At 39.1% G+C, this 26,523-nt stretch overlaps 1 protein-coding gene across 1 annotated transcript in view; it reads left to right on the forward strand.

The window, feature by feature from the left end:
• The first annotated feature begins 885 nt into the window (after nucleotides 1-885).
• Nucleotides 886-26,523, forward strand: part of LOC140122149 (chemerin-like receptor 1) — a 44,990-nt gene continuing 19,352 nt past the window's right edge. The window contains exon 1 of the mRNA XM_072142658.1: nucleotides 886-1,269. Coding sequence (XP_071998759.1) covers nucleotides 1,000-1,269 — 270 coding nt within the window. The 5' untranslated portion in view covers nucleotides 886-999. The remainder of the gene's footprint in view (nucleotides 1,270-26,523) is intronic.

The raw sequence follows: 26,523 nt of genomic DNA on the forward strand, positions 1-26,523 counted from the left end.
TCTCTGCATATCATATTGATTCATGACAACCACAAAGGCAATCCCTCTCTAGGTCCCTGTTCCAATACAAAACAAGACAAACAAATGGAAAAAACACAATAAGCAGGAGTAAATGCTTTGGGTCGCAACTGAGAGAGCATACAAGGAGTAGAAGCACAAATACAGAAGAATACTCTCTAACAAAGCCAAGAATCAAATACCAAGAGTACAACACAAGCAAACAACAGCACAATAGAAATAGAAAAAGAGCTAGCAAAGAATTTGACAAGCAAAGTATGAGCTGTATGCAAGATATGTGTAAGGAGGCAAATATCTGCCTCAGGTGGTAGGAGCAGGCACACACAGTTAAATGGTGCTAACTCTTGCTAGTCCAGAACCTGGCTGCAGATAGATGAGTGTGGTGAATACATTTTAAACTCCACCACTAGAACTTAGTTCACAGTGCTAGATGGTGTCCTCAACCTATATGTGCGCATCATGGAAGACATAGACACAAACTTGACCGTATCCCAAAATTTGCCTTTAAAATGTGCAACTCCTCCTAAAAAAGAAAAAATGTCTATAGCTAGGTGGATGGAAATCCCTCTTGAAATGTGACAATAAAAGAATTGTATGGTTGTTGGGACTTAGAATAACAAGTGGTTAAGGAGTTAAAAGCCTTACAAGACCATATGCTGAATACTATTGAGGAAAGTTCATATTTTGTATTTCTGCTGAATAATACTTGATCATCCATAGGAAACCACACTTTTTACAGGTTATGATATGAAACTTCTCTTTATTTTCACTCTTCATCTAATAACTCATAGATATGCATCTCCTAAACAAGAAATCATATGCAGAAATTTCCTCCTTGGCAACAAATTGTTGAAGAAACGTAAGACATATAATTTTCAAGCTGCCTGCAAAAAGGACTTGGGAGCTATCAAGTGCATTACATTGGATTATTGTATTTTTAATGATTTTAAGCTGTTACCGAAGTCAGTTTGGGGATCACACATGTCCTTACACCTTGGGAATTGTGAGAAGTACACATACATCTGTCAAGGGTGTGGAAGGAGCACGGCTTGGGAACTGGCAAACATTTTGAAATTAAAATGCAAAGAAAAAGCATTCTGGAGAGCGTATTGTAACAGCTGGACACAGCCCCTGTTATGTTTTAGAAATCCTCTTCTTGTTATATACACTTTGAAACCATTTATCCAATATTCTTTCGTGTGGAAACACCTAGCACTGCATTCTGAGACTTCTCCAGAACACATCGAAAAGGTAGGTAACAGCCTTGTGTTTATCATATGTTTGTATACTAATCCAGAACCAATGTGGCATTGTTTTTATAGATTGTTAAGAATGAGATGCATGCAGATATGCATTTCTAGATTGAATTCCTGAGCTTGATAAATGATAAGATAGTCTCCTATGGAGGAGAATGTGTGACAAATTGACACCAACCTGTCCTGGAATGTCCATCAGAGGCAGAATTCAAATGTAATTCACATTAATTACATTAGGTAATTAGGTTCTTTCAGAATATTTACACTATATTGATTCTTGGTTTGTCTTCCTTCTCAACTTCTATTATTTTCCTAACTTAGTAAAGATAGAAACTCACTGAGGCATCAGATTTCAAAGAAGTTCTTTGAATTTAGAGGAGTCATAGAAGCAAGGCCTCCTCCTAGCAGCTGAAATTTGACTGGATATTTTGAGAAAGTTGCATCAGAGATGTAAGCTGTTAGAAACTAAAAATTATAGTCAAAACAATGGTGGTCATTAATGGCACATTCTCAGATTGGGTTGATGTTACCAGTGGAGTGCCACAGGGGTCAGTATTGGGGCCACTTCTTTTTAATATTTTTATTAATGACCTTGTAGTGGGTTTACGCAGTCAAGTTTCAATATTTGCAGATGATACTAAGCTGTGTAAAGTAATAAATACTGAGGTCGATAGTTTAGCATTACAGAGGGATTTGTGGAAGCTTGAGGGATGGGCAGAGAAATGGTTGATGAGGTTTAATGTAGATAAATGTAAAGTTATGCACTTGGGCCATGGAAACAAAAAGTATAATTATGTTCTAAACGGTCAATTACTTAGTAAAACTGAAGCTGAAAAGGACTTGGGGGTATTGGTGGATGGTAAACTTAATTTTAGTGACCAGAGCCAGGCGGCTGCTGCTAAAGCAAATAAAATAATGGGATGTATCAAGAGAGGAATAGATTCTCATGATAAAGACATAGTTTTGCCCTTATACAAATCCCTTGTCAGACCACACATTGGGGGTCATTTACTAAGGGCCCGATTCGCGTTTTCCCGACGTGTTACCCGAATATTTCCGATTTGCGCCGATTGTACCTGAATTGCCCCGGGATTTTGGCGCACGCGATCGGATTGTGGCGCATCGGCGCCGGCATGCGCGCGACGGAAATCGGGGGGCGTGGCCGAACGAAAACCCGGCGTATTCGGAAAAACCGCCGCATTTAAGAACCGAAAATGTGTCGCTCGGGACCCGCTTACCTTCACTCAGACGGCCTCGGTGAATTCCGGCGCGTTAAAATGCTTTTCAGCGCAGCAGCGCCACCTGGTGGACGGCGGAGGAACTACCTTATTAAATCCCGGCCGGACCCGAATCCAGTGCAGAGAACCCGCCGCTGGATCGCGACTGGACCGGGTAAGTAAATGTGCCCCATTGTGTACAGTTTTGGGCACCAGTGTATAAAAAGGATATAGTAGAGCTGGAACAGGTGCAGAGGAGAGCAACCAGGATTATTAGGGGAATGGGGGAACTAGAATACACTGACAGATTAAAAAATTTGGGATTATTCAGTTTAGAAAAAAGACAACTTAGGGGAGACCTCATTACAATGTACAAATACCTGAATGGACAGTACAAGGATCTCTCCAAAGATCTTTTTATACCTCGGCCTGTGACCAGGACAAGGGGGCATCCTCTACGCCTAGAGGAGAGGCGATTTTACCATCACCATAGACAAAGGTTCTTTACTGTAAGAGCAGTGAGACTGCGGAACTCTCTGCCGCAGGAGGTTGTTATGGCAGACTCTATGTACATGTTCAAGAGAGGCCTGGATGACTTTCTGGAGAGAAAAAATATCACGGGTTATGGGGATAAAACATTTATTTAATTCTTAAAGGTTGGACTTGATGGACTTGCGTCTCCTTCCAGCCTTATATACTATGATACTATACTATGATACTAAGGAAGAGGTGTAGGCCCCAAGCTTACCCAGAAAATATATCCCTGCCTACTTGCCAAGCCTTGCACTAAACTAAAGGCAGCAATGGGACAATAGTCTCTACTCTGGGTGTGTGCACGGAACACATGAGAAACAGAGAGAAAGGCAAGTGTAGTCAGCCTTAACGGGACAACACCAAGATAGCGGCAAGGTACAGCATTTCGAGGCAAAAAATAGTCAAAAAGAAAGCAATGATCAAAGTACACAGCAATAAGCACACTAGAGAAAGTAGCAGGACAAGTAGCAAGAGACCAGTATAACCAGTACTAACTGAAATGAGAAATATACATATATGAAGTTCCTGGACGCTGCCCGGGCCACTGATTGGTTAGGCCATCAATCACTCAAACAATATGTAGATACCACTCAGCGATTTCTGCAAAGTTTGTTAAAAGGTCAGTTACATTTTAATAAGATGCCTCATTAAAACCAGCAAGAATAGACAACCACTTCTTTTCAGGTGTTCTCAAGCAATATGTGTATTACAAAGACATCTAATCATTTGTTTAAAAAGCAAAATTAGCTTATTACCCTATGGACTCAATTTATTGATGTGACAGCTTCCATTTTGGTAACATACTGTTACCTGTAGTACTAAAATAATAACTGTATTTGTATGCATTATACTTCAATAGTTAATTGCAATCTACGTAGGTAACGCTATATTTTACTTATGTAAAAGGTAATATTTTTCTAGCTCTGTAATGTTACTGTACTTATGGCTACTATTAATTAGCATCAGGAAACTGAAGAGTTAAGTATGACATGTTCTGTCATTAGATTTTGCCATGACAGATAGCGCTGTAATAGAGATCTTGTCATTGAAATAACTAGCACTGACAATAATGTTCGCCCACCTTTTCTGGGAAACCTTCCAAGTTTTTTCCGCACTAATTAACCCTATTCACTGCTGGAAGGACGTGAACCAACATGGATAAAAGGGCACCAAATATATAACCTTTCATGGATAATAAGGTTTAAGGGTGTTTCATTGTTTGCTAAGCACTATAAATGTTCATGTATCTGTGCTACTAATAGGTCATGCCTGGCCGGCTATAGAAATTAGAATTCTGTACTGTTTTTTCGACATTCCTCACTAAATGGAGGAAAATTATTATGATTCAAATTATGTTATATTGCAAATTACACATTAAATTCAGGTAAGAAAATGGCATTTCCCATTAGAATTTCCCACTTGACCATAGTAGCTGAAGTTCTCATTACATCTATGCTTATATCTTTACAGGTCTGTTATTACTTACACCCTTCTTTATATATATTTATTGCGGTGAATTAATACCTATTACAATATTTGATGTTAGATAAAGTGTGTCACAAATGATTACCACAGTAGAAAATAACAGGTAAATGAATGGTTATATAGGAGCCATAGAGGTAAGAAGCTTCTTGTTACATACATAGTGAAAATAGGGGGATTTATCAAGGCTTGTACTGGCATACATTTGTAGCTCCCTACTCCCTTTCGTCACCTCCACCCCAAGTGGGTGTGTAAGGGTGTTGAATGGGCTGTGCAAGGAACATTTTATCTTTAGCCTCTTCCAGGTTCTGGTGCAGTTTATAGAGCAGTACTACAGCAGGAAGCCACTGGTTGAGCTGGAGAGGGCACATCGTAGAGCCACAAAATGATAAGGGGTATGGAGGGATTCAGTTATGAGGAAAGATTAAAACAACTAGATTTATTTAGTCTGGAAAAGATATGACTAAGAGGAGACATGATTAATTTGTATAAATATATAAATGGTCCATACAAAAAATATGGTGGAACGTTGTTCCAGATTAAATAAAATTTGAAAGACAAGGAGGCACTGTCTTCATCTGGAGAAAACAAGGTTTAATCACCAGAGGCGCTTTTTTACTATGAGAACTGTCAATCTGTGGAATAGCCTGCCTCAGGAGCTGGTCACAGGGACAGCAGCGAGCTCATCCAATCCCTTCCCTTCCTTTGTTGAACATGATTGATGTGTGTCTGTTTTTAATCCCCATCAATTGATCCTATTTTTATTGGTCACACCAAATTAGACAGTGTACAGTAGTGTTCTACGACCTATTAAGAATTATCATGAAGGGAATTTTATACCAATTTTTTTAAGCATTCGAAAAAAAAGTTTTATAAATTTGTTGCCGCTTTAAAGAAAATCTACTACATCCAACAAGTGTTATTATCTGCTGGCAATGTGTTTTAGATAAATTGTAGCGTTTTTCAACGTGCCTTTATTTTTTCTGTCCATTATATCCATTATAATCTGTATACTAATGAGACAGATGGTGCAACATCCATTCACTTCCTTCTTCTGCGAATGTCACCCCATGCCCCTCTCGTCAAAAATCTCCTGCTTGTCTGATGGAGAAGATGGCCCAGGAAGGAATGGCAGTCTTTGGGTATTCAGGATCACAGGCGTTTAAGTTTTAATTGTTGCGGACAAATTGACTGTGGCTTCTAACTGACTTTTTGGGGGAAATCCCTGTGTCTGACCTAAGTCCTTACAGTTTCGGTGTCAACCTATGCAGCTGCCAGTTGTAATGCCCTGAAATCTGTTAGCAATGCAGAATAGTATAAAGGACAAGCAATCAGATGCTCGCTTCTTCATGTCTCATAGTAAGACTAATAAAAAGTTAGAACAAAGTTGAAATAAAAAAAATGCACTAATAAATAACTAAAATGACCCTATAGCTTGTACATATAAAATGTCCTCTAAGTCAGGTAGTGCTCATCCCCTTCCAAACCCTTGCCCTGTGCCCCTACAGTAGTATTTGACCATGTGTGAGGTATTGCCATAATCTTAGGTGTATTTTCTTCTATCTATCACATATATGTATAATAAATATTAGGATCTCTTTCAGAATCTCATGCAAAGAATGTAATTCATTGATTGGAGATACATTCATAGACGTCTTATTTGCCCTCACAAGGACCTTTCTCAAGTTTCTTTGAAGGCCCAGTATTCTGGACTGTGTGTCAGTCATCCAAGGGGAGGACACCCTGAAGTTTGTGCAGTCTATCTATCTAAATTTGAAAAGTGAAAAAGGGTGCAGAGTACAGTAAGTATTTGTAGAAAAGTGGCAGCACTCCAAAACTTGAAAAAACAGGGTGTTTATTCCATCTCTAGCAACGTTTTCAGCTGTGAACCAGCTTTGTAAAGTTTTGGAGTGCTGTCGCTTTTCTACAAATATCTACTTATTGTTAGAAAGAGCTTTTATCGATTCATATATTGTCAGGTGCAATTTTAGAACATCCAAAATGTAGAATTAATGTCACATATGTGGTAATATACATACTAAATATATAAAACAGTGTAATTGAGTGGAAAATTTTATGCTATATAATATAAACTCTTCGATAAAAAATCTCTTCAAGCTTAATCTGTTTTGAAGGTTGGAATCAAAAGATACATATAATTTTCCAGGCAGAAGAAATTGTTCATCCGTGATCATTTTACTATAACTTTACTTTTGAATATCAGCTTATTTAAAAGTAGATTTTTATAATTTGTAACTTAGAAAGTTCTATCCTAACCAACAACACCTGTGTAATTCAGCTCATTATTCACATTAAATGCAATTAAAGGCAATCAATCCCAATTAAATAGCCATAAGTCTCCAATACAGAAATAACATTTTATCAGATACTTGTCCACATGTTGATTTAGGGTTCTTCATCTTTTTATCCTGGTGCTCTACTGTAGCTCTTGGAGTAGTTCCAGTATTGATGACAGTTGGACCGGGATGAAACAAATAGGAGCACATTTACTTACCCGGTCCCGCGTGTTACTTGATCCGGAGTGTTCCACGAGAATGCACCTCTGCCGCGATTCACTTACATTGTGCGCCCGATATCCTGCATGTGTCGCTTCCCGCTCAGGTTCGCCAGAGTTCACCTTCTTGTTACCGGTGAATGTAAGTGCTTGCCTTGCGACACAATTTTGAAGTTAAATCCTGCGTTTTTTCCGAATCCATTGGATCGTCTGACAGCCCTCCCCCGCATGAAAGCTGACGCAATTGCACCAAAATCCGATTGCGTGCAATACAATGCCCTTCTAAATCCCTGTCCCAGCAGCGCGGTCCCTAAAAAGTCAGAAAACCCAACGAAAGTGCGGTCCGTGGGACCCTTAGTAAATAAGCCCCATAGTGTTGGAATGAAGCACCATAGGGCAAACACAGAAGTGGCAGTTAAGGTCATTGAAGGTTTGTATGTAGTCAAACCCCTGGCAATTGGTCAAATTAGTTTTTAACTGCCTGAAAATTAGAACACTTAAAATCCAAATACTTTATTAAGACCTATTAAAAGCGGCCGCTACAGTGCCGGACAATGTTTGACAGGTGCATGTGAAACATATGCATGCACCAGCTTACCTATCCTATAGGTTTAATCTTAGGCCTCTGATGACACATTTCCCAGATGGGAGATGTAGAAACGCGTCAGGCGGAGGTTAATTATAGGATTAGCTTGAGTGTTTGAACACCAATGTGAACTGCACTTGATGAGGTTATGTGTTACGTGGCATAGTGCAGTGAACACAAACTCAGTAGATAGGCTGCACTGATACCACACACGTTCTTACTCAGTAGTATCCAGGAATATAAGTGTGATCGGGAGTGCTCTAAAATCAGAACCCCGATGCCTGTGTATACACTGAATGCCTGATCGAATTTTGTGGCTGTTGAGTGGCCCGATTTTAATAGGTCTTAATAAAGTATTTGGATTTTAAGTGTTCTAATTTTCAGGCAGTTAATATCTTTCCACTTGAACACTCAACAAAAAAAATTTTTTGTAAACGGTTTTTTTTGGTCTTTACCTTCAATTGGTCAAATTAGGCAGAATGCAAGCAGAATATCCCAAAAGAAAGATGAAGGTTACAACTCAGGGACAACTAGAAGTCTTTGATAAGGCAACTTCCGTTTGGAAAAGTCATCTTATATAGCTTGCAGTTTCAGGGTTCTAGTTTTGAGCAAAACTGCAGACTCTCAAAGAACAGCACATCCTACATGATGGGGAAGCAAGGTAGCAGACAGTAAGGGGACAAAGCCCTAATTTAATCCAAAGGTTTTAATAAACCATTGCTCAATTTTGTAAGAATGACATGGAAAGTAACCTCTTTTCTAAGCTCTTTTCTTGATAACTCCTCTTATTTAAATAATGACACAGACCTGCTTGTGCATTTTGTGGCAGACAGGAGCCCTTTTATTTACTTACTTAAAATCAGCAATGCAGAATATTTATATATTAGAAACATTGACAATACATCTGGTAGATAAGGTCCATGGAGAAAAGGTCCATCTAGTGCCCAAAATCTCTAAACTTAAATTCGCCTTCTGATCTGACTCTTCTTGAAGGCACCAAAAAACACTATGTAGGATGTTTAGGGGATTCCTAAACACATGTCCCACAACTACTTGCTTCAATTGGGGAGTCTAGAGCTTCTATCAGCTCCAGCTCCAACCCAGGGTTCACTACAGGGCATGGATTAATTATATACAGCCTCCTCACCCCCATGGCTTAATTATATGCATCCCCCATGGATTAATTATATACAGACACATCACCCCCATGGAATAATAATATACAGCTTGCCCCCCTATGAATTATATGCAGTCGTCCCTCCCATGGATTACATACAGCCCCCATGGATTAATTATACGCAGCCCACCTCATCCCCCATGGATTAATTATATGCAGCCCCCTTCAACCCACATGGATTTCATGCAGCTGTCTTCCCCCCGTAGATTAATTAAAAGAACCCCCCTCCCGTTATGAATTATTATCACTCCCCTTATATGGATTATATGCACCCCCCCCCCACCTCCATGAATTAATTATCCCCTCCTCAACCCATACGGATTAACTATATGTAGCCTCGGCCCCCCCTCATCTCCCCATGGATAAACTATATGTAGCTTGGGCCCCCCACACTCCCCCATGGATTAACTATATGCAGCCTGGGCCCCCTCACCCCCCATGGACTAAATGTGGTCAGTAAAAAAGAAATAAACAGTAGTACTCACCTATATTCTTAGGACCAGCCAGGGCTCCCACTCTCCTGTCTCTCGGGTCTTCAGCCGGCAGCCATGTCGTGCATGAAAGCAGGCCGGTGTCCTGCACCACACAGGGCGCTGCTTTACCCAGGTGCCGCCAAGATGACGAGGAATAAGATGTGCCCACGAGTGGGCGCTCCCAGCCGCTTTGGGACCCGGAACTTGCCTGGGGATGTTACGTGCTGGCCCTGCCCCAACTCCCAAAAGATGTTCTGTACCTCCATTCACCAACTCTAAAGACCACCTTGTTACTGACAGCAGTGACAATGTCTTCTATACAGTTAATAAGTCAAAATCTAAGAGCTCACAACCCCCACCTAAGGCTATCCACCACTTGCAAACTTATTCAACCCTAAAGCCTAAATTAATTTACCCTTATCCCCTCAAAGGGACATGAATGTTATCTAGATTTTCTTTGCAGAGTAATTCAGATAATATTGTTAAAGCTAGTTACGGAATAGCAAGAACAAACCTAATATTACATATAGGGTTGACTTGCAGCCCTGCTTTTGATAATTTAATAAATGGAAAAGTCCAGGTGGAGCACATGTATCATCAGTCTGGCTTTGATTTTTCTTGTTTCCTCTTCTAGTCAGATGTATCTTAATGGTTTTTCTTGATACATGTGGTGTTTGGACTATAGTAAATTTGCGACTTTTTAAAACAAGTCGGAAAAAGTTCCCCAGGTAATTTATACGCTTGGTGAGGGGCAGCCATAGATTTTTACAAAAATTTGTGACTTTTGGAGACTTTAAAAATTCACAACTTTCAAACCTGGATTAAGGTGATAACTCAGGGAACACTGCAGGAAACCGGGCAATGGCGAGCTTTGAAAGGAGACTCTTTTAGGCGCAAAAAAAATAACTAATGAGCACAAGAACCATGAAAAGTCTCAAAAATTAAATAAAAAAGGCAAGCCAAAAGTTTGATACATGTAACCACTGAGAAAGTCTTCTGGTGTGCCATATTTATCACTGTACCTGATGCTGGATGATACCTTTGCCGTATTAAAAGACTGTGGGGTTGTACTATGAACCCTCTAGTAGTTGGTCAAGTTTATGCTAGAAATTTACAGTAAAACTTTGGACCAGCTGCATAATTGTTTGCACACAGACATTTTATGTTAAGCTACACATCTTTTTATTGAGGTATCACCCCCTCTATCATAACACTTAGAAAACTGTCTAAAATAAAAAATGTGGATAGGACAAGGCATTTCAGACAGTGTTTGGTACAAATTACTGCTGCATCCTGGTGACGAGAGCTCAATAAATGTCCCCACTGTGGCCATGTTTCATGGCATGGCTGTTATACACGCAGAATGAAATAATGGTGAGTACACACAATTATGTCTATGCGGTCTGCCCACACACATGCCTTGATGTAGCGATGTCATGGCATGTGTGCGGCAGGAGTGGAGCTCCGGGGAGCACTGGAGGGTAAGTACTAAGTTTATTATTATTTTTAAGGGGATTGTGCTGGGCATCTTATAACTGAGGGGGTCTGTGCCTGGTATTTTATTACTCAGGGGTGCTGTGCTGGGCACCCTTTTAGTAAGGGGCATGTTATTACTGAGGTGTGCTGTGCTGGGCATCTTATTATTGAGGGGGGCTCTTCTGGACATTTTATTTCTGGGGGATGCTGTGATGGGCACCCTTTTACTGAATAGGGTTTTGTTGGGCATCTTATTACTGAGGGGGACTGGGCATTTTATTACTGAGTGGGGGCTCTGCTGGGCATCTTATTACTTAGGGGGGCTATGCTGGACATTTTACTACTGAGGGGGGCTGTGCTGGAAATTTTAATACTGAGTGGGACTGTACTGGGAATTTTATTACTAAGGGTGGCTGTGTTGATCATCTTATTACTGAGGGGGGCTCTGCTGGGCATTTTATTACTGAGGGTGGCTGTGCTGGCTATTTTATTAAATTGTAGTGGCTGCATTTCCCACCCTTGGCTTATACTCAATAAGTTTCCCAGTTTTTTGTGGTGAAAGCTTGGCCTTGGCTTATACTCGGGTTGGCTTATACTCGAGTCTATATACATACTGTGACTTTTGTTTTGCACTAAAATAAAAAGTGGATAAAGTTGTGCTTGGTCTATGTAATACCCTGTGAACTAAGCTTCCTAAAGTATAGAATAAAAAAAAATTCTAAGAAACTACCATAGTTTGCTTCTGCTATTCCATCTATTTCTCACTTGTGTGTATAACAAATATTATATATGAAAGTGTTTTTCATTAAAATACAGCATATTGTAGCAAACCAACCATATGTGCAGTGAGTGGGCTTATGAAGTTGATGAATATAATCCTCCTAGGTCAATTTCAGAGCAATAAATATTTGCAAGAGGAAGTTAGTTTCGGGCTCTGCCAAGACAATGGTGTCTGTCTCCAAAACAAACAAGAGAAGTGATGAGAAACCCACTCCTTGTATATCCCCTATTGTTTGAAAAGGATAACCATGTGCAATAATGTAGTTCTTGAGAAATTCTTAAAAATAGTTTAAAAACAGAAAACAAGTAAAGGAAAAACATTAAATCTTCTAAGCCATCAAATTGCACAAAGCATGGTTGTGTAGAGACTGTCAAGGAAGGAAGAGGTGGCACCTGCCTTCCTGAGTGCACATCCATAGCTCTTTTCTAGAGGACATATACTTTACCTGTGGCAATGATCATGTGCTACATATTAGTGCACCCAATGTTTGATGAAAATATTGAATTTTGTAGACTATATGCCACAGACTCTTTCTCGGACTCCATTAATAGTTGATTATGGGTGTTTGTCTATTGAAAAGTTAAATAAAAAATATGAAACCCCCAGGGAATAAAAAACAGATGTGTAATTAATGTGACCTAAAGTGCCAAGATACAATTAGAGGAAAAAATGTTCATACTATAATTTTTTTTTAATGTAGCAATAGCACTTATAAATGTAGATTTCCTGTTAACCTACCAAACCCTAATCTATCTTTAGCTAAACCTATAATGCTTTCTAAATTAAACTTAACTGTATGTAGCTAATATGTAAATATCTTGGAGAGTCTACTGGGTGTGGAGTTGCCTCTCTGGGCAGTGGAAGCAAAGCCTATTCCACACTCTAGTAGCCTCTGCAATTCTTCCCTACTTGTGCATCCTCTGCGCATTCCTGCTATTGTTCCCTCTGTTCACTGCTCCATCAGTGCTCTGCACATGCTCAGTTGCTCCAGCACCAGTGATGATGGGAGTGCTGCAATATGCATACATGTCTGCACATACGCAGAACTCTAATGGAGCAGGGAACAGAGGGAACAATGGCAGGAATGTGCCAAGGACACACATATAGGGAGGGATCACAGAGACCACAGAGGAGAGGAGTAGCCCTTGTTCCCATTACGGGGCGAGCCTACTCCCCCACCCAGTAGCCTCTACAGAAAATGTTCATATTAGCTAGATAAAGTTTAGTTTGGAAAGCATTATAGGGTTAGCTAAAGATAGATTAGGGTTTAGTAGTTTAATAGGAATTTACCATCAGATCTACCTTATAAGGTAGATCTCCTCCCCAAACATTAAAATGTGCTAGCATAATGTTGTTGAGAAAGTCACCATGATTTCAAAAATACATTTACCATTTCTGTTCATTAAAGAGAACCTGTCATCAGTAACTGACCTAATCAACAATTACCAGTATGTTGTGAAGCGGATTAACACCAGCTGATCATGTTTATTTCATGGTCCAGTGTGGTTGCATCATTCAAAAAAATCAACTTTGAAGTGAAATTTAAATTGGTTGCATAAAATCATGGAGACGGACTCAGCTCAGCATTGAAGTCAAGCTCTCCTCACCTCAAAATAAAAAATATCTGGTTAGTGATGAGTCCATTAATTACAGTAAAAAGGGCATTCTGAAGCAAGGAAAACGTGACTTCAGGGTTAAGCTCTCTGTCGCAATAAAATCAAGCAATGGTTCACACGGAAATGCGTAGCAATGACTTATATTTATAAAGCAGCAAAATCATGCAGGCGTTTTTCAAATGGCAAAACATCATCAATATTCACCCCATTTGTCCACAACAAACACTTTTTCATGGACAACGGAGCCCCAGGGCTTGAAGTAACATATGTGGCTACATCTTGACTTTATACAACCAAATTACATGTCACTTTAAAGCTTATTTTCTGGACGATGCCACCACACTGGGCCATGAAATAGACATGATCTAGAAGCTGTTCAGCTGCTTGATGACATACTGGTAGTGGTTAATTAGGTCAATATCTGCTGACAGGTTCCCTTTAAGCCATTTCAGTGAAATTACCATTTTAATGTATATACTCATGAGTCAGTCATAACCTATTTGCACCAACTGCCTCATTAGCATACAGAGTAAACTGGAAACGGCACTATGAATAGAAATGATATAGGTTTGTTTGAAATTACAGTGCATTCCTCTACAGCATTCTGCCGGAACTATAACTTTTGGTGGAGGTGGTAGGCCTTATTTACATAACCAAATGGAGCCACCAAACTTCCATGCTATAGGGCTTGTGACAACTGAATCAAATACACAGGTTAGCTCAACTATACACCTGATGTCAAACCGATGAGCCGCGTTCCGGTACACAAAAGGTAGAAGCAATAATCAATTGTTTTTTGTTATGTGCTTTAACCTGATGTACTGCATGGTGCTACACGAATAAAGAATACCTTTTAGACCATATGGAAGTCTGAGCTGGAGCTTTTTCATTTTGATAGGGCTTTTTGTATGGGGCTTTATATTGCTGCCACATATTTCTGATTCCGTTTGGAGACACACAGATTTGGAGAGGAGAGGTGATTTGCCTAGTTACATTACAGTTAATATTTGAGTTTACAAAATGTACATATGAACGCATTGTTAACACATGCGTTAACTCACTTGTGATCTTACCCTTAGAATTAACCAATAAATAAGAAAAATATATAAATGCAAAAAATTATGAACTTAAAAAAAACTGGTTAAAGTGCAATATTTTAAACATTTAAAGCATGTGAAATAATTCTAATTTACATGTTAAAACAGGGTTCATGAAAGAAAATCCTTCCTTTGCACCTGCCCTGGACCAGGTACAGATTTGCACCTAAAAAGTCGCAAAAATAAGCAAAAAAGTGATACATAAGTGAAAATATTGCACAGATCATCTGGAAAATAAAGATATATAAGGCACACTGTAAAAGATGCAGACTAAGTTGTATGTTAAAAACGACAGCAAAAGTCGCTGTCAAAAGTTGCAAAAGTGATAAAGGTCGCAAAAATGAGACATTTAACTAGCAGAAATAAAGATACATGTCCCCCAGTATATCAACATTTAGCAGACATGTGCAGATGCTGTTTCAAAAGAAAAGGGTACTAACACCCATCTAAAGGAAACAAGTAACTGCTACTATTAAATACAGAGACAGATTTGGAAAGGCCATGCATCATTTTCTGTAACTGAGATAAATAATATGGAATGCTTCTTTTTAAAAACATATTTTTGGGCAAATCAATTCTGCAAAACAGTTTTGCTATTTTACCTTGAACTTTGGTTGGTCGTCAATTCTAGACATCTTTGTTCCATAATCTCCATACTAATTGTGTGATTGCTTTGCTTATCTTACATGAACCACACTGCCTCCATAATATGTTTTACACCAGGCCAATGACACATGTTGATTGAGGGCACCTCATTGCGATGCTTAATAACTGGAATGTAATTGGAAGATAAAGTTCCAATGCATAATTTATCTTCAATTCTGCAGAAACATTGCCAGGGATGATCTGCCGTGAAATGTCTAAATCAGTGGAAGTAATCAGACGATAGGAAGATTTATGTTCAATGCTTTTATAGAAGTAATTATCATTCTGCACGGAGACACAATACTCCGTCACTATGCAGGATGTGGAACTGATAGGATTCTTATCAATGTTAGGAGATGTGGCTATCGACACAATAAAATACACACAAAGAGAAATGTCTATTCATAGAGTTCTCATTGTGCTGTTGAAATGTTTTGTTCACCGGTAGTTGTCACTTTAGGGAGGCATAAAATTATACAATCCAAAGGGATTACCTTTGACAAACCCATAACCATACTTGACATTAAGTTACTTTGCACAGTGGATATTTCATGTAGTACATGGATGTGATTTTGTCACATGTAAACTTCATGGTTAACTTGCAGTGGTTTACCCCACTGAAATGATGCTCTACAGTTGCTCTGGGAAGTTGTTTACCACTTTAGAACCTTTCTGCCATAGAATATTATGGAGACTCAATGTAAGTCTATGGGAGAATGGCTTGCCGGTTGTTTGTGTTGGAATAAAAGTTATATAAAGAGAAAAGCCCCTGGTTTCTTGCAGTTAGGGAACAGAGCTTTGAAGAAGAAGACTGCCAGACTACCTGAACAACCAGAAGAAGAAGCTGGGAAGGGGATACTTTGCCATACGATGAATACCATGCACATCCTGGTGGCGGGTCCGGACTTCCGGTTCATGATGACGGGCGGGATCTGAGCGCCCTCGTCTTCCGGAACTTCGGTTCCCATGGCTGGATGTGTGTGCAGCCGCCAAGGGTGTGCGCCGCTATACACACCTGGACAATTCATAATCTTGGGTAAGCTTAACTATTGGTTGATCTTTGACATGGGCGTACCTACACATGGACCGCACCACAGCACACCCTCTTGAGGAAGCGATGGTGAAACATATGTCGGGGTGCTGTGGTGGTGGTCTGGTGATTCGAACACCATTGGTAAGCACTTGCGGGCTACATTGTGCCCTGTTTTTGGCATTGGTATTACCTTCATAACTTACAACTTGATTGTCCTTTATGTGCCTGATTGTGATATCACACTGTGGGATGTATTGTTATTACTACTCTGACCACCACCCTTTTGTTTTGTTGTTTCTGTGGTTTTAATCTTGCTTTTATTATATTTTTTGAGTGTCAATTTATGGTATAATAAAGTTTGAATAATCTAATACCGGCATGGTACTTGTGTATGAATCTTTGATCCTATATACTGCTCTTTGGTATTTGTACTTTGCCATACGCCCTGGGCTCCTAGACTGTGACCAGGGTACCAGCCTTCTGAGAAACATCTGTCCCAGGCCTTTCCTCAGCATAGAACACTTCTTCTACCAGGAGAAGTCGGTCCTATGTTTTGTCTGTATTGCTTTGCCTGTATTGAACCTGAATTTTTTCAACTGTTCACTGCAGACCCTGACGCTCTAGACTTATTTCCCATTGGGGTGCACCACACCTTACAATCCCTTCTGGAGAGCAGCAACACATGGTGACACCTCAGCAGTGGCTGGTGGACCCAGCATAGACCTAGGACCACCCTTAACCCGGGCACTGCAGCAGCACCGAATTTAAACAGGATACCTGGCTGCCAACTCAGGTCCCTAGATATGGCGCATCCTCAGAATGAAAAGAACAAAAGTAGCAGCATTTCAATAGCCAAAAGTTAAGATGCTTTATTCAATAAGTCCACAGGCAAATTTTGGCTTACAAACACAGGAGCCTTAACCAAGCCTGAAATATATATTTGATATCACTGCATTGTAAAATTTCCTTTTCAAATATAATATCACACGGAAGCAATGTGGATGTAATGAAGTGCTGTACAATAATACAGAAAATGGCCCAGATTTATCGAAAGTGAGGGAAACGGTAGTTTGCCTCACAAATTTGCAGGCTACAGCAGATAATTGAATACTGGTCTATTGACTAGTTTTTCCCTGCATGTTAGTACAGACAATTAGGCAGGGACAGTGGTTGTGGCTAATTCAGGTCCTTTCTCTGCATTGACAGTTCCCCAAAATTAAAAAAAATCAACCTGCAAAAATCCACCCCTCTTACGGCCAAGATGACTGAAAGTTTTAAAAGTTGGGGTTTTTGAAATGTGAGTGTGAAAAATGACAAAACTACTTCCTCACCCAAAACAGGTCACTAAGGAATTCTCACCAGGAAATTGTTGAAATTAAAATTCCATTACACAAACCATCTATTTTGATGACGGAGAGAGTGGGTGTGAATTGCAACTATACTTCAGTTCTTCTGTGACGTTTGTCACAGAATTTTGTGAATGGAAAAGGGAAATGAAAGTTACAGACTAAACTTTTAATGTTGACATAGTTTTTTTCCTTTTTTTTTAGGAAAGTGTTGTCATTAATAAAACTTCCAACATTACTTAAAAACTTTTGTCAAAAAGAGAACGTGCCTGAGACATTGAGTAATGGTTTAACCTGTTGTATTGGATGCCAGAGCTTTAAGACGACTCAAGAAAGCTTACAATAAAAAAGGTAAAACTGATATATGATAATATAATTTAACTGTTTCAGCAGATTATAATACATTGTATATTCTTAAGATTTATTGATGTTATCTCAATATTCTTTGTTAAAGCATGGAGCAAGGCTTTTAACAAGATGCCTCCAGAATCTTGAATCTGTAGTGTTTCATGTCATCATGGCTTTACAGTCCTAGTTATTCCTACTGTAAATCTGAAACTACTGCAAGAATTCTATGTTTTTTCCCAATATTCTTTGTGTTTCTTCTTATGGATTTTAATATGGATTCACCTGTTTTATACCTTATTAGGGTTATACAAATAATACTGTGCATATATTGGTAAAATAGGTATACATACTAAGAATCTCTTATAATTGAGTAAATTGATTCCTTTTGCACCAACAAAAAAGAACTGTAGAAAGTTTTAATAAACTGCTAATTGGGCACATGTACATAAGTCTGTCTTAGTGCCTCTACCTTTTTTGGCTTTTCTGACAGTCAAATGTATGTAGTGGTTTTTCCTTATTTATACATGTGGTGTTTGAGGAATTAAAGGAAACCTACCATTTCAGATCGTCGGTGTAATCTGTAAACACCGAGCACCAGCTCAGGGTGAGCTGGTGCCGGTGCTTAGTTTCGTTAGTGTTATAAACCGCGGTATCGCGGTTTTAACACTTTTTAAACTTTATAGCAGAAGCCGCTTCGGCGCTGCGCGCGACCGTGCGCGCGCAACGCCTGCATCATTTCCTATGTAGGCGCACGCACGATCGTGCGCACGCAGCGCCGAAGCAGTTTCTGCTATAAAGTTTAAAAAGTGTTAAAACCGCGATACCGCGGTTTATAACACTAACGAAACTAAGCACCGGCACCAGATCACCCTGAGCTGGTGCTCGGTGTTTACAGCTTACACCGATGATCTGAAATGGTAGGTTTCCTTTAAGGTCTTTAGTAAAAGTCTCCAAAAGTTGCAAATAGCTCTAAGCTAGTTTTTATGTCTGGTAGTCGGCAAGGGTGGAATCGCAACAATATTTGTGATTTTTTTTACGACTTTTGTAAAAAGTCACACATTTTACATCTGGATTCAGGTCATAACTCAGGGAACACTGCAACAAACTTGATCATGTTGAACTGTGAAAGGAGACTGCGTTAGGCGCAAAAGTGCACATGTGCCATGAAAAGTCGCAAGAAAGAAAGAAAAAGTAAAGAAATTTGATACATGTGCTGAATTGACTTACAATGAATTGCAGGGGCTGCACCAAACAGATAAGGTAACATGGTGTGTGACACCTATGTTACTACCATGGACAGAAAGCTAACCACTTGCTATATCTATAAATCTTGTTTTTAGCTAGGAGTCCTTAGCCAATATCTCAAGTTCCTATACCAATAGTGTTAACTTATCTGTGTCTTATGTCCAAGAAACCTATACTGCAAAAAAGGGGAATCTGAACATTAACTCTCATTTAAATACATTATAACATGGTATATATTTTACATCATAGTAATTCTAAGTAATTTTCATATCTCTCATTTTCATCAGAGAAAAGCAAATACACATTTTGTAAAAGGAAGCAAAAATATATAATAGGCTTGAACATCTCTTCCCTGCTCAATGCATTACTAATATATTTAGGTTTAGTGAAACATTTGGCAATAAATTTCACTTAATTTTCAAGGTATTTTTACTGTACATTATTTTACTGTATGCTGAATTTTTCTTAAACATTATTTATGGAGGACCTTACCTTGGTCCTTAATAGTTTGCAATAGTTTTCAAACTATGATCTTGTACATCTGTTGTGCTGGTTGAACTTTATTTGTGTGAATATAGATAGATAAATTCAATGAAGAGGCAGCACTCCAGTATTTGAAAATCCTTTATTCTGTAGTCAGGAGGTAGTACAGGATGTAGTCATCTGATTGGTGAGGAGGTAGTACATGCAATCAAATAAATCGTATTACAAAATACAAAAATTCTTAAGTGTTAACAAGTGTAATACAGAGATAGAAGAAGTGCATACCATGAACTCATCATAATATACAAGGTGGACCATTTATACAGATACACCTAAACAAAATGGGAATGGTTGGTGATATCAACTCCGTGTTTGTGGCACATTAGTATAAGGGAGGGGGGAAACTATTCAAGATAGATGTTGACTATGGTGGCCATTTTGAAGTCGGTAAGAAAAACAGTGGCTTGTTTTTTTTTAAAACTGTTTTATTGAAAAATATGCAACAATAAACATCAATCACCCCATGCAAGCGGGATGTCATACAAAGGACATGGATATAAAATTACATGTAATAGAACACATTATTCCAGGGCACTCATGTCAATACAGTGATCAATATATTCAGGGATGGTCATACTTCACAAACAAATAGAAAACAAACACGAGTATATAACTGATAACTCAGTAAAGTAAACAAACCACCTAGTGAGGTTATATGAAAGAACCTACTACTTATTGAGGCTTGGTTGGGGACCATGGGAGCTTGAAGAAAGTGATTTCATGATATAGCAAAGACTCATCTCATCATTTATCTGGCCCAGGGTTATCCACCATCTAGATACACTATACACTATATATACTCATGACAAAAGGAGTTTAGAACAAGCCAGAATATAGGGTGAGGTGAAATGTAATGTAATATATTGTACAATATATTGTATTGTAGCATATAGCTATTCGGTATTCAAAATTATAACCCTATATATATATACACCATGTAGCTATGTTGGTAATTATACTAACAGCCTATTGTACCTCCTAACATCTAGGAAGAATGTGATCCAAACAAAAGCATAAAATAATACGAAGATGGATATGTATTCAATAAAGTTTATTAAATGAGACAATTTACTGGTTAAAAAACTTGGCCCCACAGCAGGGGGAACACAAGGCAAAAAACGGTTTGAAAACCAGGCAAACAGATCAGGTAATTTGGACAGTGTGAATTAATGATGTAGCTATAGTAGCCATAAAAATACATACAATGGAATGGGAAGCACGAGGAGATGACATGTGAACAAAGGACTACAAGTGTAATTGTCAGCGGTGTGAATGCGGCTTACCCATATTGGACCTGATCGCTGCCTGGAAGTCAAACGCCCCGACGCGCGTTTCGGCTGCTGCACAGCCTTCGTCTGGGGGTACCCAGAAACGCGTGTCGGGGCGTTTGACTTCCAGGCAGCGATCAGGTCCAATATGGGTAAGCCGCATTCACACCGCTGACAATTACACTTGTAGTCCTTTGTTCACATGTCATCTCCTCGTGCTTCCCATTCCATTGTATGTATTTTTATGGCTACTATAGCTACATCATTAATTCACACTGTCCAAATTACCTGATCTGTTTGCCTGGTTTTCAAACCGTTTTTTGCCTTGTGTTCCCCCTGCTGTGGGGCCAAGTTTTTTAACCAGTAAATTGTCTCATTTAATAAACTTTATTGAATACATATCCATCTTCGTATTATTTTATGCTTTTGTTTGGATCACATTCTTCCTAGATGTTAGGAGGTACAATAGGCTGTTACTATATATACTCATGTTTGCCACAATTTCATCTGGAGTATATGAGGTAAGTGGGGAGTCATCTTTTCCATACCTTATTGAATTTCTCGGGGCATCCCCTGCACTTATAGATCACTCTTTTATAGGGTATAATCTGATTAACTTTTTCCATTGTGAGAGGGAAGGTATAGATTCACCCATACAGTGTAAGGCAATAGCTTTCCTGGCCAGAAATAGTGTTTCCCTTAGGAAGACTCTTTCGTGATGAGTCCAGTTTTCCTCCTCTAAAATCCCAAACAGGCATACTAATGGGGTGCTAGGGAGAAGCTTTGTCATTAAAGGCGATAATAGATCAATCACAGAGACCCAGAATGCTTTTATGTTTGAGCAAGCCCAATACATGTGCCAGAAATCTGCTGGTGTCAGCGCATGCATCGGGGTGATGACAATCTACCCATTTTATGCGGTCATAATGGTGTAAGGTGAATAATTTTTGCTGCATAATTTTTTGGTTAACTGCAGGTGAGACATAGAGATGCGACTCCAAAACCTTCATTATATCATCATCAGCTCTGGGATTAAACTCCTCCACTTCTGGAGAACTGGTAGTTGTTGTCTGGTGGCTTTACTATTTATAAGGTGTGAATAAATGGTAGAGATTATTCCTCCTAGTCCCTGTGACCTAACTACTCCAACGATTGGGTATGAGGAATTCACAAGGTTAGGGTCAAGGAATTAAGTTTGTAATGCATGGCGTAGCTGCAAATATTTGTAGAAGTGTATTTGCTGCAGTTGGCACAGCTCGTTCATCTGCTCAAAGGAGAGGAGAACATTAACCTTAGAGCATCTAATGTATGTTCCCCTAGGGATCTCCACCACCCCTCATCCTGTAACTGTAGCAAGTGTGGCAGTTCATCAACAATGGCTTGGTTTTAACATAACTTTATTCTTTCCAAAGTCATTTACAAGTTTATGACCACTTATAAAATGTGTTCAAAACTGTTCATGTAGGAATGCTGAGCTTTTCCAGCAAGATGGTGCAGAACCACATTATGGATGTCATTCCTACATGAACCGTTTTCTGGGCCAGTTGAAAGGCCACCAACCCCGATCTGACCCTGCTTCTGTTGCCAACATAAATGTGGCGTCCAGTGCAAATACCTACCCGAAGACCCTTTTCTCTACACCAGATTGTGTTGGGGCGTGCATAAATACATGTGCAACCTTTTTGCACATGTATTTATGTTCAGTCAGAATTCTGGCGCAGACTGCCTAGCAAATCTAGCCCACAATGTTGTATTCAGTATTGACACAATGGTTATTTATCATTAGTTTCTTATAAAAGCAAGTTCTTGTGATTCATGAAATAATAATATTAAAAATAAGGAAAAAAAATCTGTGAAATAAAATCCTACATTTAAGTACAGGCGGTCCCCTACTTAAGAACACTTGACTTACATACAACCCCTAGTTACAAACGGACCACTGGATATTGGTAATTTATTGTACTTTAGTCCTAGGCTACAATGATCAGCTGTAACAGCTGTACAGGTGCCTGCAATGAAGCTTTAGTGTTAATATTGATTCTTATGACAACCCAACATTTTTAAAATACTATTGTCGCAGAGACCAAAAAAGTTGTGGCTGGGATTACAATGATAAAATATACAGTTCCGACTTACATACAAATTTATCTTAAGAACAAACCTACAGTCCCTATCTAGTATGTAACACAGGGACTGCCTGTATCTGGGTGATGTGCCTTTTGTAAATGTACTTGTGCGTGTTATTCCAAACCTTTAAAACACTTTTTCTTAAAATTGTGATATCTTTTTTTTACAACAGTAGGTTCAGTTTAATTGAAGGGCCATAATTTATATCTCCCTTTTTTCCTTAGCTTATGCTTAGTCAAATAGTAGGTTTGCGATAGTTTAATGGATGATCTACTAAGCTATCTTTCGCTTACCGTTAAAGGGGTTGTCCCGGATCTTTTTTTTTAAAGCTATACGTGGCTTGGGAGAGAGGGGTTACTAAAACTATAAACATGGAAGTGGTCAGGATGGTACTGCCAGCCTCTGTAAACAAACAGAGGCAGAGCAGTTAAGTATAAAATGTTTATGGTTTTAAAAGACCCCACAAGCAATATATAGCTTCTTTTAAAAAAAATCCCTGACAACTCATTTAAGAATTTTGCTGTAAATACAACCAGGAAGCATCTATTTGGAACTTTTTTTATGCAGTAGGCCTCCAACTTAAGGACACCCGACTTACAGACGACCCCTAGTTACAGACGGACCTTTCTGTCCGCTGTGATGAAAGTCTGGTTGAAGCTCTCTGGTTGATTTACTTTAGTCCTAGACTGCAACCATCAGCTGTAAGGTGCCTATAATGAAGTTTAATTGATAATCCTTGTTCCCATGACAGCACATAATTGGGAAAATTTTGTTGTCACAGGGACAAAAATGAATATTTATCTGAAGTTACAATTATAAAACATACCTGTTCCAACTTATATACAAATTCAACTGACGAACAAACCTAAAGAACCCAGGGACTGCCTGTACAAACCTAATGTGCTTAGCACTGATCTTCAAGGCATCTATATTATAATTTCAATGCAAAAGTATATTTGGAATCCTACATACAATGGGAAACATTTAGTCTGCAGTTTTCTGGTGGACAAGGTGTGAAATAAGAGCTTGGCCAGGAATTGCTTATTTTTATCAGTTTCTTGAGCCATATGGCATTTTCTTTGTAACTGGCAAAGACTAAAGCTTAAATGTGGATTGTATGATCTATAGCTAATAAACAGATGGATCCATATGTGGAATATTCTACATAGACCAGATTAGACCGTGCTGCAATGCATTTGCCAATATTTATATACCCATAGTGTCATTTTCAAATCATATCTTTATTTGTATCTTATATGAATATTAAATTCTATTTAATGTTTATGGTCTCCCCCAAATGACTTAGGTTGGTATGGACCAGCTCAGGCAGCATGTCTTCTGTGTCTCATCATTTGCTGATGAACTGAAGTTATTATGCTTTCATAAAACCAATCTTGTTTCTGCATTACTTTGGCTTATTTATTGGTTTTGACTTTTTCATTAAGCTTTTCATGGTTTATTTATTTTATTTCAACTAAATTAAATATTTCAGAAACTATTACGAATCCCTTGCTTTTTTAACCAGCATTCAATTTATTAAACAGTTTCTTTATCTTAAAATTACATTCCGTGAGTTATAAAATATGCAAGTACTATAATTAAGCTTTTTTTATTGAAAAATGAAAAGAATATGCAATTTAGGGAAACAAGACTGAACAATGCACGCAGACTGAAAACTAGAGCAGCCTACAAACTGTCTACTTGAGAAATATCCTTTGTTCCATGCGACTACTCTTTATTATTACTCTCATTAAAATGTTCATAGAAGCAGTAAAGGAACATATGCAATGATGCTTGGGTTAGCTGTTTTTGGACTGTCTACTAAATTCCCTTCAGTAAACCCATTGGTTCTGGCTCCAAATAGTGTCATGTACAACTAAATCTCCATCAACAAGTTTGTCTTGTCATTATAGGGGGGCTTTGATCAAACAAACTTTTGAAGTGTCACAGGGATCATCTTTTGCAGGGGTGGACCTGACCCATAAGTTTTTACTTATATTACTAGATAATATGTAATGCAACCTGACACTGCATGGAATGTGTATGTCCCGCCAGAGAATCCACTAATAATAGCGGCTAATTTCAGACCTACAGCTTTAATTCTGTCCACCCCCCAGTTTATACAAATCCCTTGTTTTTGAGATGAAAGTTACATGGTGTCCAGTCTATAAAGGGGAATGTGTGGTTTCATCATGTCAGGGTCAGCAATCTGTACAATTTTTTTTTAGAGGAGCTGGTTGGCAAGATTAATGGCGGGGGGAGGGGGGGAAGTTGCGCTGGCTATGCAAATATTTTCCCCTTTTCTCCTCTTTAGCTATCTTCACAGCAAATGAGCATGAAGTAGGCCATATCATGCAGCCGAGTACCGTATGCCAACGAAGGGCTCACTCGCTATAGCCAGCAGCAGTTTACAAGAGCAGGTTCAGTGCAATTCTAGGACCCAAGCACTGGATAAACTAAGAGGCTGGAGCCAATGGCTTGGGTCAACGTAATTTTCGTATTGAACTTATTGAACATAATTGTCATATGATGCTCCAGTTCTTGTTAAATACCCTTCATTCAAACTGAGATCTAAAAGCTTTTCAATAAATACTAACTAGCTTTTTTTTTTTTTTTTTCTGTGACAAGGGAAAGTCTTACTGGGAAAGAGAAATGGCTTAATTGTGGTTTAAGATTCATCAATATGTGTCAACATTGAATCCCAATTTAAAAAGATTGGGGCTAGTTTACTAAGGGTCCACGGATCACACTTTCATTGGATTTTCAAAGTTTTCGGGATTTGCGCCACTGTGACAGGTATTTAACTGGCTACTGTTTCACACGCAATCAGATTGTGGTGCAGCTGCACTGGCTTTTATGCATCAGAAATCAGGGTTGCGGACCATCGGACAATCCAGACTGAGCGCAGGATTTAAAGAGGACCTGTCACCGTGGAAAACCCACAGACCAAATGTGTCCCCTATAATCCTCCCCGCAGCCCCTTTCTCCCCAGCTAGTTTTTTTTTTTAATTTATGTGCAGTAAATTAATTTAAAACGATCCGATCTCTTACCAAAAAAGAGTATCTGGCGTGCTGGCAGTTGGCATTATTCATTAGGGGGCATGCCGACACACCCCCAGCACGCCCCTGCCAGCGAGGGAGAAAGGGGCTGGGGGGAGCATTATGGGAGGCACATTTGGTCTGTGGGTTTTCCCCGGTGACAGGTCCTCTTTAAGATTCTAATTCTGTCACAAGACAATGCACTTACATACAAAGGGAAGAAGAAGGTGAACTCCGGCAGACCTGAGTGGGGAAGTGACACACTCCGTACTTTGTGAACTCCTCCGGACAGGAAAGTAAATATGCCCTATTGTCTTTGGCAATAAAGCTCTAGGGAGTGTGGGAGTTACTGCATCTCCCACAGCCGTCCTGTGGTAATGATTGCTGAATCCTGGTGGTCAGGCAGGACTCAATAGCGCATGTCTGGCCACTGCTGCCAAAATGTGAGGTGGTCGTATCTGAGGAAGCTATCTCGTTTCTAAGGGACCATGTGACTAATTTATGAGATATTATTTTCACACGGGAACATTTTTTTAAATGACATCCAATTGAAGAAATGTTTACATATGACAAATGAATTAAATTAAATTTAAATGCCCAGATGGGAATACCCCTTTAAGGTAATATTACAATTCACTTGTAGCATCCTTGTGTATGTTACATTTATATAATAAGGCCTGTGGGGAGAGGGACTGATTTCA

Source organism: Engystomops pustulosus, chromosome 1 (genome assembly GCF_040894005.1).
Source record: "Engystomops pustulosus chromosome 1, aEngPut4.maternal, whole genome shotgun sequence".
NCBI classification, from domain to species: Eukaryota; Metazoa; Chordata; class Amphibia; order Anura; family Leptodactylidae; genus Engystomops; species Engystomops pustulosus.